We start from the raw sequence: 20,977 nt of genomic DNA, 5'->3' as shown, positions 1-20,977 counted from the left end.
TTGCCACCTGCTACCTTGCACCCCCTGGGACATGGAGGTGGGTGGGGCCAGAAAGCTGAGGGTCGTGGGGTAAGTGGAGGCACACGCACGCAGGCGTATTTGGACAATCCTAGGGTTGGTTCTAGGGACTAGTCTCAAAGGGGACCTCCAAGGCCTCCCGGTCAATGTCAGGAGCAATGAGTAGGCCTGGCTGTCCGACCCCCCCACTCCGTACCGAATCTGTGCAGTAATCACATAAGTCACTGCCTCCAATCAGCACCGTGATAATCTTCCAGTCCTCGTGGAAATTCACTCTCTACAAGGAGGAGGAAAATGCTTGATGATTTCCAACCAATAAACAATGCCACAGCCCGAGGAAGTTCATTCAACCCTCTAAGACTTCCTTGCCCACTCAAAATAATAGAATCAGGATCTCAGAGCTGAAAGAATTTTAGAAGCTTATTTATGGACACAGAACCTTAGCATCAGGAGGGACGTTCAAGATCATTGTGCTCAGGGACAGCCCATCCCCCACGGCCATGGACATAATTTCCAGGGCCTCAGACTCGGACCGTCCTATCACTGCTTGAATGCCTCTGTAGTGACAGTGGCTCACTGTTTCCATGGTAGACCATTCCATTTGGGGACATCAGTGGGTTAGAAAATTAGTGTTTAAAAATAACTGTAAATCCGACTCACGTGGTCATCTTTCATCCTCTGTACCAGAGTCTGGACTTGGCTCATAAGTTCCCTGAGAAGGAGAGGAAATCAGTCCTATGGGAGAATAGTGCCTGGATTTTTCCTCCTAAAGGGCCTGAACTGGAGGTTTCCATGGCATTATCCCTATTGCCCGAATTGCCAGAGACCCTGAGGCTCACAGACAAGGAGCTACTTGCCTGTTCTGGAGAGTTATTACAACAAATAACCCTTTGAAAAGCGAACTGTCTGTCCTAAAGCTGCAGTCAAGGGCACTCTCAATTGTATTTGTTACTCGTGGTCTCCTTTCTAGAACTCCACATGCAATGTGTCTTTTAGGATTCCATGCTAGGAAACCATTTGTCTCCTTTGCAGGACTGGTATAGATCATGAAAATAGATCTATGAAGGTTTTAGCATGCTTCCTCTCCCCGCCCCCCCTCCACCCCGGGCTGCCAGGAAGCTGAGAGTTTGATGTTCAAGCATAAGAACTGCAAAAATGCTCAACTTGACCCACTTGCTTCTCCCCTACCCCCCCCACCTGACCAGTGGCTGTGATTTTTCTCACTTACGTACATGTTACTTGTGTTATTTTTTCAGTAAACTTAGCCAGACACTTCTTTTAGAAAGAGGTGGGGAATAAATATACACTGTTACATGCTTGGGTTTATAATTCATGGAAAGACTAGATCTCAAGCATCCCGGGCTCCCCACTAGTTCAGGCCCCTGTTACAGGTCTGGGTGAGATGGATCCACAGCACGGTGATTTCCTGGGACCTGCTGGTGGGTCCATCTGTCCCCAGATGTTTCAACTGCCAGGAAGGGTCTTCCCGGGCTGGATGAGCTGGTTGGAAGGCCATGCCCATCAGCTAGAAGGGCGTGGGCCCGAGCTGGAAGGTAACAGTGTGTTGGAGGGCCAGATGGCCGGGCCAGGAGCAAGGAAAGCCGGGCTGCTGGGGCCACTAGGAGCCGGGTGAGGGGCCTCCTGAGAGCACTCTGGGGGGCCGAGCAGTCCTGCTTCCGCTGCCTCTGGCTTCTCAACGGCATTTCCTACTGGCTCCAGAGCGGGGCTAGGGACAGGCCATGACGTGTTGTCCCAGGAGCCTCCACGGCTGGAGATTCCGGCTTGTCCATTCGTTTCTTCGCACTCCTTGATCTTTCAGGGGAACTGCCACTTGTGAGGCTTTGGAGAGAGTGAATCTCTCTAGCACCATTATGCCGCGGTGAGTATTAAAACTTGGATAAGTTTAGTCTGTTAGTTGCATGATTAGAACATGTGGTCCAAGAAGCAAAGTCAGGAGTTCAGCCTCTGGGGCCATGGTTTCTGTCCCAGCTCCAGCCTCTCGGGCCTCCCCGCTGCAGCCTTAGTCACAGGGGCAGCCAGGGAAGAGAGAGGCTGAAGACCTCTCAGGTCATTACTGCAAATGGAGAACTGTCCCCTTCGCACACGGAGGTCAGGATTACAATCTTAAAGGGCACTGCCTGCCTCCCACTCTCTGCCCCACGGGCCCCCTCCCCAAACGCCGTACTCAGCCTTTGCTCCAGGAACAGCCCGATTGAGGAAGGCATTTGTGTCGTTGGCGCCACCCGTGCCCACCGCATAGCCCGTGAGATTTCTGTTAAACTTCCGGAGGATATCTGGAAGAGGAGGGCATGAATGGGACACAGAGCTTAAGAGGGAGGGGTATCCTCTCTGCTCTAGGCTCCCCAGAGGGGGTTCTGTAGCCACCTTTGTGCAGTCAGACAGGGAGGGGGAGGGTGTGCCTGGCAGGAGCTGGGGCGCCCTGAGCGGAAATGACCCAATGGCACGGTGGGCCAAGGCAGTAAGAGCCTCTCAGCTCCCCTCCTTTCCTTCCCTCATTCCCTCTTTTTCCTTCCTTCCTTTCCTCCCACTCTCCCGTCCGCCCTTCCTTTCTTCACAGTGCAGGGAATGTTCATGATCTTATTGGATTGTCTCTGCACCCTCTGGGCCAGTTGAAAAAACCCGAGGCTCAGAATGTTTGGGGACTTGCTCTAGGTCACTTGGCAAGCACAGAGAAGAGCCAGGGCTTGAACCCAAGCCTCAGGGCTCCAAACAGAGGGTTTATGACACCCCCTTCAGCTACCTCTCCATGGGCCTCTCCTCCTACGCGATGGCAGTATGCAAAGATGACTTCCTCCTTTCTTAGCTGAGGGGTATTCTCAGGAAGCCAGGGGTCAGGTGGAACCAGGGAACAGCCTCAAGCCCCTGGCGGTTACTTACTCGGTAAGGTGGTCACTGTCTCCAGGGAGTCGTCCCCGCCTGAACTGTAGGGAGTGAGCAAACCAGTGAGAGAGAGTGAATCAATACTTAGGCTTTCTGAAAGAGCGCCCCACCTTTCTTAGCACTCACGCCATCAGCAGCTGTAAGATGTGCCAGACCCATTGGTCTCTGTGTTGGAGAAACCCTGAGAGAAGTCTGAATTCCCCAAAGGGTTGGTTCCCCCCCAAAACCAGGATTTGAAGGCAAAAAAGGGCTGTTTCTTTTTTCCACCAAATCAGGACAGAAAGCACTTAGCTGAGCATATGCTACGTGCCCAGCATGTCCTAGATTCTCTACATTAGATACCCAACACCTCCCAACAAAACAAGCTTTTGATACAGACACAGTTATCCCCACTTTACAGAGGAGGTACAGAGGGGTCAGAGGTGCAGAGGGGTCAATTAACTTTTGAAAGGTAACTAAAAACCAGCGTGAGCTGCAAGTCTTTGGAAAATGGATTAGCTCTTCTCTGCCCAGTGGGGGAGGTAAATCCCACTGGGAGGTTCACGGGATAGCCTCTCATGGCCTTCCAATGCCCAATCTGATTTTATCTACTTGAATGTAGTTTCATGGTGTTCAATCTAACCTCAAGACACACTCAAAATTACATTTCCTTTCATGCATTTAAAGTGAATATATGTGGGAGGCCAGGAGAGAAGTATTTCTATTTTGACAAAGTCCAGTGTTCAAATGTACTGTATTTACTGTTTTGTTTTCTCCCCCCCCTTGCACTTCCCTCCTCAATGCCAGCACATTATTCCAAGCCAATAGATTCTGAGAACATAGTGTTAGCATCCAGCCCACCAGTATAGACTTCCAAAGGACAGGCCATGAATCAAAGTCATGGCTGTTCTTCCTTCAAGGAATTGCTTGGGATGAAGAAGACTATTTCATATGAGGGTGGTCAAGTCAGGGGCTCGGCAGCCTCAGGTCATAGAAAGAAAGAAGCCATGTGAGCCCTGCCCTCTATCTCACTCAGGTATCTCTCTCCTGTCTCCCATCCGATAGCTGAACCTAATGTGGCTGGACCTTTGTTCCAGCTTCTGATTCTACTCCAACTGTGCATGAAGCTAACAGCTTCAGCTGCTACCCAATCCTGCTTTCTTTTGACAAAAAGCATTTACTCAGAACACTTTACAGGAAATTAGAAATCCATATACCTCCTCCAATCATGCCTCCTTTTCTTCTTCAATAAACATATAAACACAAGCGCAGAGATATACCTAAACACACCCATCAAGTATTTCCTATTGTAATTTCTTGTCTAAAAGTATCTTTGTTATAAAACAAGTGCCGTAGTTGATCAAGACGAACAGGCTACAGAAATCTCTGAGTGCACATTTTTGGAGAAAGAGAATTACACAAATAAATATGGACGAACAAAAATATTTAAGTCCTCATTTTGATCAGATTTATGTGACACATGAAAGAAAAGAGACCAGTACGAAACAGCTAGTTAGTGTGAGATCCTCCCGATTAATGTAATTTATATTAAACCATGAGTTCAAAGGCTGGGTTTTGTTCGTCTTTTGTCACCCACGGTGCACAGAGAATTACAGAGTAGACGCTCAATGACATTTGTAGAAGGAGTTTCAGTGAGATTGAACACCTAATTTTTAAAAAAGCATTTTTTGGGGGGGGAAGCAAATTTTATTTTGGTTCTTTGATACCAAATAAGCGAATTTATTTCAACTGAAGAAAAAGCAATGCTCTAAAGACCTCTGGGCCTGCCACACAGTTAAGCTAGCCAAAGCCGGCACCTGTCCCTGCTATATGGTTCTCTCAGGTTAAGGGGCTTTGGAAATAGTCATGGCCAAGCCTCAGCCTGCAGGTCCTGCCCACAGCAACCTACCTCCCAAGAATTCTGGGTCATCTTCCCTGTCTGACTCTATGAGGCCCCCTCTATCCACTTTGTCTCCTTGGAGGAAGAGGCTCAAATTACATTCTTCATTTACCTGGAGCCATGCACTGCCTATTGTTTCCAAACCCGAAGCTTAATGGCTTCAGAAAATTGCTTTTCTCGGGTCAGCCTACTACATGGACATTATCCAGAGGATGCTGATAGGTTTTGTGAACAAAGAAAGGATGCTGAGATTAAGAGAAACATTGGGTTAAACAGATAATTTAAACACATTTCTTCATTGCAGGGCTTCTCAGAGCCTTTAATACGCTAACATATATGTGAGTTCTCCACCAGAAGGATATAGTGGGTAATGTTCCCTCCCCGATATAAAGAATTTTGCCCTTTTCAGGAACCTGTAGGGGGTTGGTGTTCCATGGAACACTCTTTGGGAAACATTAGTCTATTTTACCCAAGAGTCAAACCCAAAACTCAGGCTCTGACCCAGAGTTTCCATCATTAACACAGGTGGATCTGAAACATTTAGAACAAAGGGTTGAAAGGCACAGCGCCACTGAATAGGCAAGGCTTTCGTCTAGAACCAGAAGATTGAAACATCAGGCCACACCTGGCCTCCCCTATAGGGAGAAAGAGAGCAATGGCTGAATGTTTCCATTGCTACAGAGAAACATTTAGCAGAAGATTGCCTGTTTGTATCTGAATCCCAGGAATCTGTCCCCTGGGACTGGTAGGTGGGACACACCTCCTTGCTTCCCCACCCCGCACCCCGCACCGGCTTATGGTTTCCCACACTACGGCCTGAAGCCACTGCCTTCCCGAGCCAAGACTGAGTGAAGCTGCCCCCAGCTCACGCCGTTTCTGGATTGTACGTCCTAAGCTCTGCTTGCTTTCTTCCCCTCTGGCTTTTCTTTTTCTCGCAGCCTCAGTAACATTTGAGGCACGGTGGTCAGGAGGCGAGGCTCTGTTCTGTTCTGCACAGCCCATTAGAGGCCCTCTACCCAGCTAGGGGGATGGGGAAAGGTGGGGGCTCCGGGGAGCCGGGAGGCATTTACCACAGCGGCCGGTGTCCTCCTTCTACCCACGCCCGGGGTCCTCCCTGCCTCGCTCCCACCCAGGCAAACCTTCCCCTCTGGGGCTGTCCTCAGGCTGGACCAGAGAACTGCCATCGCCTCAACTGTCCACACCCTGTTCCCTCTCACTTTTCTGGAAGAAACGTTCCATCTGAATTCAGGGGGCAGAAAAAGGGAGGAGGCAAGCGTGTGGAGTGGCTGCAAAACTTCTTAGCACTCTGCCCTCTCCTGGCTGGCCTCCTTCTAGTCCTAGTCGTTTGGAATTCCGAGCTAATTGCCAGTTACCGTGAAACACACATAAACACGAGCTTCTTTGGGAAAGAAAGAACCCGGAGAACACCCACCCACATCCAACCACTCACCTGACTCATCCGCGCTTCTCTACCCCCCGTCTGGAATGCCCATTCTCATCTATCTAATGGCTAATCTGTCAATTCCCACCTTCTCTGGGAGCTTTCCTACTCCCTCTTCTCTATTTCTGCAGCCCTCAGTATCTCTTACTTTCAAGCCACACCTGCCCATCGAGCAGGAGCATTTGGCAGTGCTTCCCGTCCCCCCTTCGCCCACAGGTCTCAGTGCCTAGTCGGGTGCAGGCACACGGGGAGGGCTCGGGGCTAGTGAGTCTTAGTCCTTTCCTCCCGAAGTGCTCTGTTGCATTTCAGAGTTTTCTGGACAGACGTGGACATATATGTGAAGGCAGAGGTGTGAGTATAGAACGACATGAATAAATACATAGAGACAGCAAACAGACGGAGATCTCCACGTGTGCATAGCCATGTAAACAGGCAGGTGAAGACTCAGAGGTTTGGTGCTTTTCAGGTGCATTTCATGTTGGATTTGCTGACCCAGGAGTCTGACAAGAACCCTGGTTTTCTTTTTCTGCACAATTAAAGAAAAAAAAAGTTATCAACAATAAAATATCCTTTCCACTCATCATATGGTCACATTTTGCAGAAACACATCGGTTTTCCTTCTGAAAGCCCCTTCCGGACCTGGTTCTTGCTCTTCAGTATTTACGCATTTACAAGAGACAACCCCCTCACCCAATTTCTGGGGGTGAGCCTAGGGCGGGAGGGGGTGAAGGGTTAATATTACCTATATGACAGTCCCCGATACTGAGTGGTGACATCAGAAAGGTCATCTGGTTTGGAACCAATTCCATTGCCAGCCTTTGAAAACACACCAAAGTCCATAGGAAAGTGAGTAAGTCAGAGGAAAGGGATATGGGCAGTTCCTAACACACTCATCATGTGGTGTGAGCAGACCCTGGACTGGGAGTCAGAGACCAGGCTTGCGTTCTGCCACACTCCTTTCCAGCCATAGGCCTTCCCTGCGTCTCAGCTGCCTCCTTACTGCACTGAGGACATGACTTGCTGATCTCATAGGATTGCTTTGATGACCAAATTGGATCATGGTCGTAAAAACAGCATTGAAAACTCCAAAGTGCCTTGCACATGTGAGACACTGCCATATTATTACTACCAGCATTATGCTCCGAAGTTCTCTTCTAAGCATGAAGAAGGAGCCTATAGATTGGAGTGGACAGCAGTGGGCAGGCTTCTCAGAAACTTCACATTTCTCCCCTTTCCCTCTGGGACATTCTGTAAGGCAATCTTATGGCCTCAGAAGTGTTGCCAGAGGGCGCCTGGGTGGCTCAGTCGGTTAAGCGACTGCCTTCGGCTCAGGTCATGATCCTGGAGTCCCAGGATCGAGTCCCGCATCGGGCTCCCTGCTCAGCGGGGAGTCTGCTTCTCCCTCTGACCCTCCCTCCTCTCATGCACTCTCTCTCTCTCATTCTCTCTCTCAAATAAATAAATAAAACCTTAAAAAAAAAAAAAGAAGTGTTGCCAGAAAGTGGTCATCTGGGCGGATCAGAGCCCTGTTTCTTGGAACTTTGGAGCAGAGCTTTAGCTACAATTGTGGAGTCTGCTGCTTTCCATGCAGGTGCAAAGAGAGAAAATATGCGAGGGTCTGAGCTACTCCTAAAGCATAATCCAAAGGGAAAAGAGCACCCACGTGGGTAGGTTCAGAAGATTATTTTGAGTTGAAATGACATTTTTTTTTTTTTTGCAATTGTTAAAAAAAGCATTGGGAGGTGTTCAAAACCTCCACTATCTGAGACAATTCAGTTCGCTCCTGAAAAAGATTTCCCCTTGCACACCTGATTGAGAAAGTGACTGCAAAACCAAACCATTGCCACGCTCTGGGATGGACAGAACCAGGCCTGAGGGGCAGGGGAATGCAGAAGTCAGGGGTACAGGCCGTGGAACTAACTGGTACAGTTACCCTACCCCACTTGGGGCCCAAGCGTCCTTACGGTCAGAGAATCCCCCAGCGCAGCCACGACTTGGATATCTGCCGGTCTCAGGGTGTGCACTGGAAAGACAAGCCAACACACTTGAGTCAGGGGGAAGGAACCTGTAGTCAGAGTCTAGTGCTTCCGACTTGAAGGAAGACCAGAGGCACAACCTGTGTGTGTGTTTGGGCCATGGAGGCAGAGGTTATATGATGGGTTTCCCCATAGAAGACCCAACAAACCAACCCTGGGCCTGTGCGGAGAGAGGTGCTGAGGGAGAGGACAGGGAAGGGATGGATGGATGGACGGTAGGGAGGGCGGAGTGGAATCTGCCACGTCAGCCCCAGTGGGGGCGGGGGGAGGCCAGCTGTGACCCAAGGGTAAGGGCCCCCTGGGCGTGGACCATCTGAGATGAGCTACAGGGTCTGAGGCTTAGCCCATCTAGAGCTGCATTCTGGATTTCCACCAAGAATCTGAGAAATAGTCAAGTCGGGCCTTGCCCATCCCAAATCTCTTTTGAAGACTCCAAGGAACTTCTTGGCTCCACCGCAAGCAGCAGTGACCACAAAGCCTGGGGCCACAGGGCACCCCGAAAAGTTGGCTCGCTCTTGGGACTCCCTGGGCACCACACCCCCAGCTCTGGCCCTCAGGGAGGTCACACCACTGGGCTGGGCCATTAAGGGGGGAGCTTCTGGGGGTCCCCGAATAACAGGCTGAATTGAGAGCATAGCAAACAGTTCCTGGTCTGGCCACCTTGGGTCCTATAGGGTAAAGACATCACTGCAGGGCAGAGGGGGACAAAGCAGGGACCTGTCCCAGGCAACCACCCAGACAGGAAGCAAACACCAGCCCTAACAGTGTCATTTAGTTACATATGCCAAGTCTTGTCAGAGCACTCATTGGCCTCTGAGTCCTTGTGGAGGGGCCCTGGGTTCTGGTGTATCATAAGGGGCTTACCTGAGGTGGGTGTCGAGGCAGAAGGGGCTCTGTCCCTGCATGGCAGCTGGCTCCCATGACTCTAAAGGCATAGAATGAATCATAGAATCTTAGGGGTGAAAGGGACCAGAGAGGCTGGTTGGGCATCAGACTCACTTGGAGAGTTTTATAAAACACAGCTCCTGGGTTCCACCCTGGGGAGGGACCTGGAAGGGCACCTGTAGAAGGCTCCCTAGGTGATCCCAGGCTGGGATCTGCTAACCTAGTTCAGACCCCGTTTCCCCCCCCCCCAGCCCCCCCCCCCAAATCCGGTGCGAGAATCAGAGCATCAGCACAACCACCCCACTCCACCCCTGGCCACCACCTCTGCTTCTGCAGCAGCTTTACAAGAGGAAAACTCTCTTCACCCGGGTCTTTGAAGAGGTTTGACTGGGTGGTCCCACCTGGGCTGTTATCAGTGTGGCTTATTCTGCCCACCGCCCCGTCTGAATGTGTAGGTGGGTGGACCTTACAGAAGAGCGTTAATCCCCCTTGGCTGCCCAGCAGGACCCTTACCCACGTCCCCCACCCCACTGTGGGGCCAGTTCTGGCTCAGGGCCTGCCCACCGTGCTGGCCGGAGGGCCACAGGAAGAAACAAGCTCATACCTGCACTCTGTTCTTGTAGGTGCTCAGAAACGGCCAGAACTGTGAGAAGAGGGTGGTGAGCAACTCCAGCAAATTCTGCTGGCTTCCTGCACAACACTGTTGGCCTCCCCTACCCACATTCCCAAGCCCCTCCCTGCCAGGCTGACTGCTGTGGGCTCCCTCCCAGGATGCACTGGGCCTTCTCTGCAACCCGAACTCCTAGGAACAATTAGAATAAACCCTGCAGTGGCTCCCAGGAGAGCAAGTCTGCGCTCCGCCTCCCACCCAGCTGGCTGGGGTAGCTGCATCTCCTCTCCTTCCTGCCCCTGCCCACCCCCAGCAGAGCACCACCTTCTGCTTGTTCCCTACTCCCTAGACCCCTTGCCACCCCAGGCCAGGCAAGAAAGTCAGGTGCCTTGAGGTGCTGCTCCATGTATGCCCCAGCTCAGAGGTTCCCAGTCTAGACCTGAGACTCCTCTGGGAATACGGAGGAATTTGTAGAGATGAGGGAACAGCTGCAGAGGTCCAAGTATCTCCCTGACCATTTGTGAGTGAACATGGGGGTCTGGTTCTGCTTTGCCTTCCCAGTTAATGTCTGCTTTTCTAGCTCCAGCTTTCATTTGACCAGCCCTCCCCACCCCCCACCATCGCCCTAGCAGATATTCCAGGGCTCAGTTCCTCGCTCTTTCTATCCTGCCATGGAGGCCGTGGCTACGTACAAACGGGGTATCCTTCTGCCCCATCCTGGCCTTGACGTTCTCTATTGCCCCCTAGTCTCCAAGAGAGCTGGATGGTGCTGCCATTTTCCTCCTCCCAGCTGTGTGCAGTCCAGGAGCTTGCTGGGGCTCCCTGGGACGTGGAGAGACAAAGGGACACCAGGGACCCCTGGCCACAGGGGGCTGTCACCCCTTACGGTCCAACCAGATGGGGCTCTGTGGATGATCACCTGGAGTCTGGGCTGTGGGTGGGAACTGGGAATGAAACGAGCTGAGAAACCTGAGATGCTAAAACCCTGGAAAAGATGCCTCAGATAAACAGACCTGTTTACAAGGACGCGCTTCGCACACTACCTGGTTCGGACAGGTGATATTAATCTTGTATTCAAAACTGTGCTGTGTTGTCTTCTGGCCAACAGGTTCCAGCTAAAGCCAGGAGTGGAAAGAGGTGGTAAGAATGCACAGGTCAGGCTGTAGGTCAGGGCTGGGGAACGGAGAGAGGGCCACAGGCAATGGGGTCTGTCATCACTGTGGGGCGGGGGATCAGACAGCCTGAGTGATGGGCCTCTGAACTCCTTCAGAAGCTCTCCAGAGTCCTTCTCCTGCAGAGGGAGAATAGGTTTCCCTACGGCGGTCCTCTTACCATGTTGTTCCAGAGGGCGCTGGCCGCGTGAGCGTGAGCTTTGCTGCTGAAGTGGAAACAGTCAGGAGCAAAAAAAGAGCTGTCGGGCAGCCCCTCCTGGTCACGGGGCATAAAGGAGGGGCCGTGTTAGAGGGGCGTCCAATACACAAATGACAGTCAGAACCGCCTGGGCTCTGTGTGGCTCCCCTTTATCCATGATGCTTGCTTTCCTTACCGATGTCCTTGGCATGTCCACTTTTTCCAAGAATGGCTGCACGACCACTGTAAAATCCTCTCTTGTGTCATACCGACCATTCTCAACCAGCTGGTGGGTCCCCTCCTACAGGAGGCGAAGGGGGCAGGGGTCAGGGGGCTCCCCATATCTGCTCGGGCTTTGTGCTGCCTCTTTCTCTGCCATAGAATTAAACAGAGTCTGTCCCTGGAGTGAAATCAATCTGTAACAAAATCTCAACTGATCAGGAACCAGCTAGTTACTCTTTATTTTTATTTTTTTTATTTTTATTTATTTTAAAGATTTTATTTGTTTATTCATGAGAGACGGGGGGGGGGGAGAGAGAGAGAGAGAGGCAGAGGGAGAAGCAGGCTCCCAAGGAGCAGGAAGCCCGATGTGGGACTCGATCCCAGGACCCTGGGATCATGACCTGAGCCGAAGGCAGATGCTGAACCATCTGTGCCACCCAGGCGCCCCCAGCTAGTTACTCTTTAGATCAGCCTTCACCTCAACCCCAACCTCTGCTTGCAATTGCATATATTTGACCTAGGCTGTGGGGGAAAAAAAGGAAAGGCAAGGAAAAACCCAAAACCATCAGCTTGATCTCCTTTGAAAGCTTCTGATTAAAGACTGGGGCAGGGGGTGGGGGAGGGATAGGGTATGAATTCAATTTAATGACTTTTTTGGATAATCCTTACATTTATTTCTGTCCTACATTTGTTCAGAAAATCAAAGGCAAATCAGCAATGACATTTAATGCCCATTTATATCATTTGCGCATGGGGTGTGTGTGTGGGGGGGGCATGCACACTTCTTTGACACTCTCAGGTCTGTCCAGGAGGGTAACGGAGCTGTTACTCTCATAGCTCCCACTTGGGCTCAGTTCCAGGAGGACCAGTTATCCCAATTCTGGCTGCAGGGTCTGCCAGCCTCTGCCATTTCACTGCTTACCAGATTTCTACCATTTGGGGCCAGGACCCTGGCTGGAGAAGGAAGTCAGGAAGTCAGTGGGGTCATCACAAAAGGCACCACATGTACTTTTCCCAGGGTCAGCCAGAGAGAGAGTGCAGAGGCCACTAAGTTGCTGTGTGACTTTCGGCAAAATGCTTTCCCTCTCTGGACCTCTCTTTCCTCATCTGTAAATGCAGGATGTTTGGCCAGGTCCAGACCATCCCTTAGATCCCTTCTAATGCTACTGGTTACTCTGTGGATCAGCCACAATGGCTCACAGTGGAACCGTGTACCTCTTGAGAAGGGAAAGAAACAGCGTCTAGAATGCCTGGCACACAGTGGTCAATAATAGCAATGATCGCCTCCACGGAGAGCCATGGGAGCCAGAGCTTTTGCAGAAAGTAGGGAGAGGATTCTGACAGCAGGTATGATGGTCTCCTGTGGCTGACCATGAACTCCTGGATCCCAGTGGTGACCAACATTAGACCTGGGAAGAACATCTAAACCCACTTCCTATGTTTGGAAAAACTCCACTGTATTAAGAGCAGCCTGCCTCCCAGTGTATAAGGTGAGAAAGACAAATGCGGGCTTTCCCAATGACCCTCACCCTCGGGCTTAGGCACATGCCTGGGGGCCCTGCAGAGCTAGTGCTGGAAAGATGGACAGTACAGAATCCATTCTGCTGGGGGTGGCAGCTGCGTCCAGGTCCGAGAAGCAGCAGTGACCCCAATGAACGAGTTCTTTGGCCTGATTTTGATCCTTATGGCCTGGCCCCTAGAATTTCATCATGCCGTGATCTGTGGCGGCCCCGCCTCTGATCCTAGCTTTTTAACTCTTCCAGACAGTCTCCTTAAATAAATACAACTGGTTAAATTAACCAGCATCATGTACGTTTTTGTTGCTTGCCCCCAAGAACCTCTTCTACCCGGAACAAGTTTGCTCTCATGGCCGTAACCTTGGCTGCCTTCCTTCTCCTGGTCTAGGCCATGGGCTCCCTCAGCAGAAGCAGAGGTGCCTGCCCACAGCAGAAGGAAGTGCAGCTGGGGAGTTGCCCAGAGGATGACAGAGGCTTGTTCCCCTGAGCCCTGATACCCCTGACGGGTGTGGTGGCCTCAAAGCAGGGAAGTGGTTCTGCTCCAAGGAGTCCATGCATTTGAAGGACGGATCCAGCCTGATAACTGTTTGCAGCCTACTCTAGAAGAGCTGGAAGGCTACCATTGTCCTCTTGAGTGACTGGATGTTTATTTTGGGGGAAACTCAAGATTGTCAAGGGAGCCTCAGCTGCCCTGGTCAAAGATTGGATGGAAAAAGGCCTAAAGTGAATAACCCACTGGATGTCTAGAGATCATCGGCTGACTCTCGGACTCTCGGGAGAGGAGAGCAGAGGAAACGCATGTTATCTCACTGAATCCTCTAGACTCTCTTAGGTGGAAGGGGTTTCCCAGCCAGGAGTCAGAAACTCACATAACTCTCCATGGACAAATGGAAACATTTTGTGTGTAAGGCCAGGAACTGAGATTTGGTGAAGCGTGTTCAGTGACTTGGCCCTATGGCTTGATGCAAATAAACCAAATCACAGTCCCTGCGGCCTTTCAAGGTGTCTTGAAATCTGCAAACTGGTCAGTGGTAACCTCACACCCTCACACTAGACAGCTGGGGTCAAGAAAACGTAAGCGCGACTTCATTTTCTAACCCGAGCAATCAGACCACTCAGCAGTTCCTATGCGGTCTTAGAACCCTTTCCCGGCTTACCTGATATTGCTTATTCACTTTGATGAGGGAGGCAAGTTCTGTTGAGTTATCATCAAACTTCAGGACACAGGGGCAGAGTTTGCTGTGGACCAAACCAAAGAGATGCCTCACCCCACCAAAATCACCATCTAAATGCATGACACTGACTTGAGATTCAGAACCTATTTGACTTGAAGGTGTTGGAAGTCGGTGGTAAGGGAGGCCCCGGCTGGCTAACCTGTCCACTGCGCCAGATGGAGCTGGGGAAAGTGCCCCAGAGCCGCATTTTCACATGAACGTGAAACAGTTACTTCTAACATCTGCAGGAGTGATTTATGGAGCTGAGTTACCTTAAGACTGTCTGAGGACAGACCGTGCAGCAGAGATAAGGCACACCTACTTTAAAATAACAACAGCAACAACAACACTCATCAGAAGGGCTCACACATCCGAATGCTCACCGTGCCAAGAGCTTTATGGGTATTAACCCACTTAATCCTCTTCGCAATTCAAGAAGTTGTATCATTATCCCCATTTTATACATGAGAAAACTGAGCTCAGCGAGGTTAAGTACTTGCTCAAGGTCACACGGAGACTACGTGTGGGAGCCAGGACTTGAGCTCAAACCTGTCTGGTCTGAACCTGAGCTCCTAATCCCTGGTTAAACTGCTTCTGTCCAGTCTGCACCTCTGCTCTGGTTGGTCATCTTGCCCTATCTGGGCTTTTTTTTTCCCGGGGGGTGAGGAGATGGTAGTGTAGATGGCTCAGAGTAGACTCGCGCCTCCGAGGAAAGCACAGCCACGGAGACAGAAAAAGAGAGATGCAGCAGGACAAGGTGACCCGAGTCTGTCTCACCTGACAGTCAGTGGCTTGGCCGTTTCAGAGCTGAGAAGGGACCTGGCAGATGCCTTCTCTGAACTGTTAACTGTAATTGTCTAAAAACCCTGCAGTGATGGGCAGCAAGAGGTTTTTGGGTAAGGTGCTCTGAAATGAATACACTGAACCCCCTGTGTGGCCCAGTGACTGGAGAAAGTGGGAGCCAGGGGATGAGTCAGCAGCTGAAAATACAGCACGCCTGACACCAGCCGCGTTAATAGGCAGGCGTCACTCGGCAGCCGTCCTCCTGCTCACGGTGTCCTCAGGCCTTCCCCGGGGGACCTGTGCGGTCTGGGCCCCCAGGTGAGGTCTGGCGTGCATCTTCAGGGTAGCAGCCAAGGAACCCCTTCATTTCCAAGAGCAGATCTGGCCCCTGTGAATTATTCATTCCCTCCTTCAGCAAACAGCCACTATGCTGTGCTAGTAGTGACTCACGCCGAGGGCAGGGCTGTGGGGGAGGCACATGAGTCATCACCACGTGCTGTGCTCAGGGCTGTTGTCGGGGCCTGTCAAGGGCTACAGAGCTGGGGAGGAAGCGGGGGGGGGGGGGGGGGGGAGGCACAGCCATCAGGACCTGGGCTACGGGTCCAGATGCGGCTTTGCAAGAGGGAATGCTGACAGAAATGCTCATGCTCAGATTAGAAGGATGTCTTAATCCTGAAGGTCATGGAGATGTGTAATAGAGAGGGAGCCACCTTTGTTTGGCCCTGGAGATAGGGGATGAAGGCCTTTCTAGGGCCTTCCCAGGGCCAGCTCTCTCTGTGCTCGGGGAAGACTGTTCCTTGATCATCCTCTTCCTCCAGCAAGTGACTGTAGCCTTACAGTTGTGAGTGCCCAGCCTAGGACACCCACACCAGATAGAGAGGCTCCCTCTGTCCTGGAGATGGGCCTCAAGGATGGAGAAGCTCTGGATACACCTGGTGGTGGCCTGTGAGCCCGGCCCACACAGACGCACTCCATTTCTCACGCTTTGCCCTTCCCTCCTGGGAGGACTGAGTTGCCAGGACCACCAGGAGCATGGTCGGGCTGTGACACAGACTCTGAGGCTAACTGAGGCCCACCTTGGGGTCACAAAAACCCATCAGGCCTCGTCAGGTTAGGAAATGGGGTGGTCTTAGCCCTCCTCACACATCTGCCCTTGGACTTTCTAATGAAGCAGAGTTGCTTTCTGCTAAGGGTCCCCTGGCGCTTTAGGGAACAGGGGCAGAAACTTCCTTCTCACCTGAGGATCAGCCTTGGGCAGCTGACTTCCTTCTCCTGGTACAGCTCCCTCAGGTTGATGATCTCCAGAACCTTTACCATGTTCACAAATGCCCGAGGAACCTGAGCAAAGGTGAGACCAGACCCCAGGAGGATTGAGGCTGGTGGCCCCAGTCTCTCATCTGGGTCTGGGGCCAGCACCTCCTGCTGGATACCAGGTCTGTGGTCTTTCAGGCCCCTGTCTACTTCCTTCATCCCTCCCTGCCCTGCCTCCCCCCGCCCCCCATTGACCCCTGCGTTCAGGCTTCTGGGACCAGGACAACAGCACGGTCAGCGCTGGCTTCCAAGGAAAGGCAGGCAGGAAGTCAGAGCCCTCTCCAGGCCAGGTCTGAGGCCCAAGAAGGACTGTTGGTTGAGCTGCTAAGAGGCCACCCAGTCCAGCCTACACACCTCAGCATGGAGGATGTCCAGAGCCTTCCTGATGTTGTCCGTGAAGTTCTGGGGAGAATAGCGGACCTGCGGGAAGAGGGAAGGTCTAACACCATCCACCACTCAACCTCTCTGCAGACCAGGCCCACCCATGTCTTGGGTCCCCTCCTTCTTGTATGTTAGCCAGAATGGGCGACATTGAAACATAAGTTTGCCTTTGGGGTCCCCAGCGTCCAGACCAACCCCACCATCCTTAGGCTGGTCATGGTTGTGACCTCCAGGGAAACCTCTTTTTTCTGCATGGAATTATGGAAAGCTCTGGATCTGCTTCACATTAACTAGATGCAGGGACTTAGCTAAAGCATATTACATCTTTGGGCTCCTCTAGAATGGGGTGTTGGAGCACGGGACCTCTAAGATCTCCTGCAGTTTGAATATCCTCTGGTCCTATGGCCCGAGCTCTTCTGCCTCAAGGACCTGGGGACCTGTTTCCCCATCAAATCACTTGAGGAGATAATCGTAGGGGAAGAGGGTCCTGTAAATCTCCTCCGTCAAGCATAAACACATTTTAATTGTTATTTCTTCTGACCTCCATACTTGGTGGCTTTTATTTTATTTTATTTTTTAAGTGGAACCCTTTCTCTAGCTGAAATCTCACCAAGAGCCCTGCTCTACCAAATGAATCAAACCTAGCATAGAGGACATTAGGAGAAGGAAGGGAAAAATGAAGGGGGGAATCAGAGGGGGAGATGAACCATGAGAGACTATGGACTCCAGAAAACAAACTGAGGGTTCTAGAGGGGAGGGGGTGGGGGGATGGGTTAGCCTGGTGATGGGTATTAAGGAGGGCACGTTCTGCGTGGAGCACTGGGTGTTATGTGCAAACAATGAATCATGGAACACTACATCAAAAACTAATGACGTACTGTATGGTGACTAACATAACAATAAAAACATTATAAAAAAACAAACAAACTAACGTTCAAGAAGTGGAGCCGGGGCCATGGTCCAACTTCCCTGCCTGCTTCACTAACAGCCCCAGGCCCACTGTGAGCCTGTCATATCACAACCTGAAAACCCCAGACCCTGGTGATTTTGATGCTGTGACGGGTCTGGGGGACAGGGCTGCTCCTCGGGGCAGAAGCTCCCAAGGCTCAGCAAGACTCCCCACTTCCTAAATATTGCTCTGCTGATCCTCTTTCTGCCTGACAAATGTCATTTTCCAGCCCTAGTTGGAAGGTGTCCTGCTCTGTGTACACCCCTGAGCCCTGCCCCCCAACCCCACAAAATACAAATTCTCATAGCCATTCTTACTTTGGGGCCACAACGTTGTCCTTACCATGTTATGGTGAATTGTCTGTACCTCCCTCCCTGACTGTGAGTTCTTTGAGGACAGAGCTGCGAAGCTTAGCACCTGGTACAGTGCCTGGCATATAATACGCGCCCAGCAAATGATACTAGACATTAAACACATTCTGTTTATTGGAAAACACTATAAACAAAATTAAATGGGAAACAATAAATAGGCAACATATTTGATAAAGGATTAGTATACTTAATATACGGGTTTTTAGAAATCAATAAGAGAAAGATAAATACCTTAACGGAAAAGAGCCAATAGCCATCATATAGAATTTATCAGGAGGAATTTAAATGAGGATTAAACAAGCAAAATAAAGGTTTATTCCTCCCAATTAATCAAATAAATGCAAATTTTGAAAAGAAGATAAATTTTTTCATTTATTAGATTAGCAGCTATTAAAACAAATAACATACATTGACAGATGGAGCGTGAGGAAGTAGACATAACTGATACCAACATTCTGGAAGCAATTTGGCAATCTGTATCCAAAGCACTGAAAATGTGCAGAGTCCCCTCCCCCACCCCAGAATAAGATGGATGGATAAATACATGTTAAGTTAATATAGCAACATGTTAACAACTGTAAAACCTAGGCGGTGGGTGTATGGGCATTTCCTACATAATTCTTTCCATTTCTCAGTATGTTTGGAAATTTTTGTGATAAAACGGTAGCGGAAATGTACATATCTTCTTGCCTAAACATCTTACTACTTAGAATATATATCAGGAAACAATTATGGATGCACATAAAGATGGATGTTTCTCCTGGTGTTATTTATTTATTTATTTATTTTAATTTTATGTTTTTATTTCTGGTGTTATTTATAACAGGCATAATTAGAGGCAATATAAGCTAAATATGCAATAATTGGCAGCAGCTAAGTAAAGGGTGGCCAGTATGGCTTATGGGCTAGTTATACAGTCATTAAGAATTATCTTATGGAAAACTACTGACATAGGATCATCTTCCCAATGGATTGCTACTGAAAAAAAGCAGATCACCAAACAATATTTCCAGAATGATGCTATTTTTAGCAAATAATAATTTCTCCATTTTCATAGAAAAATGCCAGAGAGACACTTAACAAAATGTTAGCAATGGCACTTCTGGATGTTGTAATTACAGAAAATATTTTTTCTTTGTGCTTTGATGTGTTTCTAGTGTATATTGCTTATAAAAATATTTTTAAAAGCCTATTATTTTTAAAGTCAGCTGAATTGAATGTAGAAGAGGTGCAGGCACACCTGACCTAGGCTGAAAAGGTGGAAGTTACAAGAAGACCGATTTGGGCTTAACACAAACCACTACCAAAAAATTGATACTTGCTTATAATACTAATTAGGGCAAATTAAAAAGCTGCCCATCACTGGGAATATTCAATAGCTAGGTTCTAGGGAAGGCATTCCTGCCGCAGGTGGGAGTGTGGTCAATAGGGTTTGTGCGGTTTCTTCCAGATTAGAGATTCTGGGGTTCCAGGAAGAAGCACCACACCCACAGGGCAGCAGCCTGGCTCTTGGGGTTCCCATCAAGAACCCCGTCGGAATGACTTGGCTCTGAACCATGCCTAAATGCTTGCATTAGGAAATCAACTTTCCCATTCAAAATAGAGATGGTAAGGCAATTCAATGCTGGAAAAAGGAGCTGACCTATAATGATCTATATGAAGATACACCTGATTTTTCTAGATCCTTGGAATGTTATCTTGGTTTCTAGAATGCTATGATCAGACTGTCTTGTTATGAAACCTAATCAAGATCAATTTCATAACCAGTTTTGTTGCATCTTTCCCTGGAGGTGAATGCACTCTTGGTCTCAGGGTTAATTCCAGGCTACAAGCCCCAAGTCCCAATCCCGCTTCACTTGCTCTAGCCACCTGGTATGGAAATCCCTCCCTGGGGGAGTCTTGAGTTAAGGGCCTGGAGACTCACCGGGTCACTGCAGAAATCACAGAGATCATTGCCTCCTATGAACAGGGTTATTATCTTCCAATCTTCCTGAAAATTTATCTTCTGAAATGAATAGGAAACAAACAAGTAAGTGCCTTGCTCCAGAGTCAAGTCAAGAAGAAGATAAAGTGCTGAACACTGGCAGGGATGGGTCCTCACATACCAGAGGTTTAATGGACATTACTATTTTCTGTTCTGTAGTTTGGGGGTCCTGAGGTTATAGGTCACCAGTTGTAGGTGCAAGATCACTTGTGGGTTTTTTTTTTTAAAGATTTTATTTATTTATTTGAGAGAGAGAGAATGAAAGATAGAGAGCATGAGAGGGAAGAGGGTCAGAGGGAGAAGCAGACTCCCCACCGAGCAGGGAGCCCGATGCGGGACTCGATCCCGGGACTCCAGGATCATGACCTGAGCTGAAGGCAGTTGCTTAACCAACTGAGCCACCCAGGCGCCCCATCACTTGTGGTTTTTAAAGGTGGATTCTCTGGACTTCCATGTGGTCCCTGACCCTGACCCTCTCTGTCTCCACGGATTTCTCTGGCTCACTCCCTCTTCCAGGAAATGTTAGCTCAAGGGGTCCCAGGTGGCTCTTCCCCCAGAATTACCGTATCATTCTTCATCAGGTCCACCAGCCTCCTGGCCTGAACAGGTAAACCCCTGTGGGCACACACGAGCAGAAGTCATGTGAGGAGCAGGGACCGTGAAGCTGGGGCAGGGAGGGGACTTTGCGGAGACAGCAGGAATCAAACATGCAGCAGGATAGTTGGACTGAAGGCCATGATCCTGTCCCAGAGCACCTTCCCCATTCAGTCTCCTCTGGAGGTGGAGGGCTGGGGGGAGTTGTGACCATGCTTTGGGAAGGGCAGAGCATTCCACATATGAGCGGGTGACTTAGTGGCATGTTTCTCTTCCAAGCCGGGCTCATTCAGGGCAAAGAGAAGGCTGCATGTACATTCCATGTCACGCATGGCTTGGTATGAACCTGATTCTGTGGGTGCTGTGAGCTTTGCCTCCACGGTACCCTCACCCTCAAGGTGACATGGTTGAGTCACATACACCTGGGTTTGACATTTAGTCGCCTCCTGCTAACTGTGGGTATGTAACTTAAGTTCGCCGTCCCAAAAGACTGCAAATGTGGAGATAAACCCCCGTATCTTCAGGGTCCTG

General features: G+C 50.1%; 1 protein-coding gene across 4 annotated transcripts in view; it reads right to left on the bottom strand.

Moving 5' to 3' along the window:
• PLB1 (phospholipase B1) overlaps positions 1 to 20,977 on the bottom strand; it is a 136,726-nt gene that overhangs the window by 35,287 nt on the left and 80,462 nt on the right. For all 4 annotated transcript variants that reach the window (XM_073897191.1, XM_073897188.1, XM_073897190.1 and 1 more), the window contains 16 exons: positions 20,416 to 20,467; positions 19,793 to 19,873; positions 16,522 to 16,587; positions 16,094 to 16,194; positions 14,017 to 14,098; positions 11,317 to 11,421; positions 11,103 to 11,198; positions 10,814 to 10,885; positions 9,765 to 9,803; positions 9,140 to 9,200; positions 8,204 to 8,262; positions 6,982 to 7,055; positions 2,917 to 2,960; positions 2,204 to 2,312; positions 679 to 730; positions 215 to 295 (listed from right to left, as the gene is read on the bottom strand). In XM_073897191.1, coding sequence (XP_073753292.1) covers positions 215 to 295; positions 679 to 730; positions 2,204 to 2,312; positions 2,917 to 2,960; positions 6,982 to 7,055; positions 8,204 to 8,262; positions 9,140 to 9,200; positions 9,765 to 9,803; positions 10,814 to 10,885; positions 11,103 to 11,198; positions 11,317 to 11,421; positions 14,017 to 14,098; positions 16,094 to 16,194; positions 16,522 to 16,587; positions 19,793 to 19,873; positions 20,416 to 20,467 — 1,174 coding nt within the window. The remainder of the gene's footprint in view (positions 1 to 214; positions 296 to 678; positions 731 to 2,203; positions 2,313 to 2,916; positions 2,961 to 6,981; positions 7,056 to 8,203; positions 8,263 to 9,139; positions 9,201 to 9,764; positions 9,804 to 10,813; positions 10,886 to 11,102; positions 11,199 to 11,316; positions 11,422 to 14,016; positions 14,099 to 16,093; positions 16,195 to 16,521; positions 16,588 to 19,792; positions 19,874 to 20,415; positions 20,468 to 20,977) is intronic.

This window comes from Callorhinus ursinus, unplaced genomic scaffold (assembly GCF_003265705.2).
Source record: "Callorhinus ursinus isolate GAN/ISIS: 27379988/994484 unplaced genomic scaffold, GSC_fseal_2.0 scaffold10, whole genome shotgun sequence".
Classification (NCBI taxonomy): Eukaryota; Metazoa; Chordata; class Mammalia; order Carnivora; family Otariidae; genus Callorhinus; species Callorhinus ursinus.
Note: the sequence above shows the minus strand (reverse complement) of the source record. Positions and strands in the feature narration are given on the sequence as shown.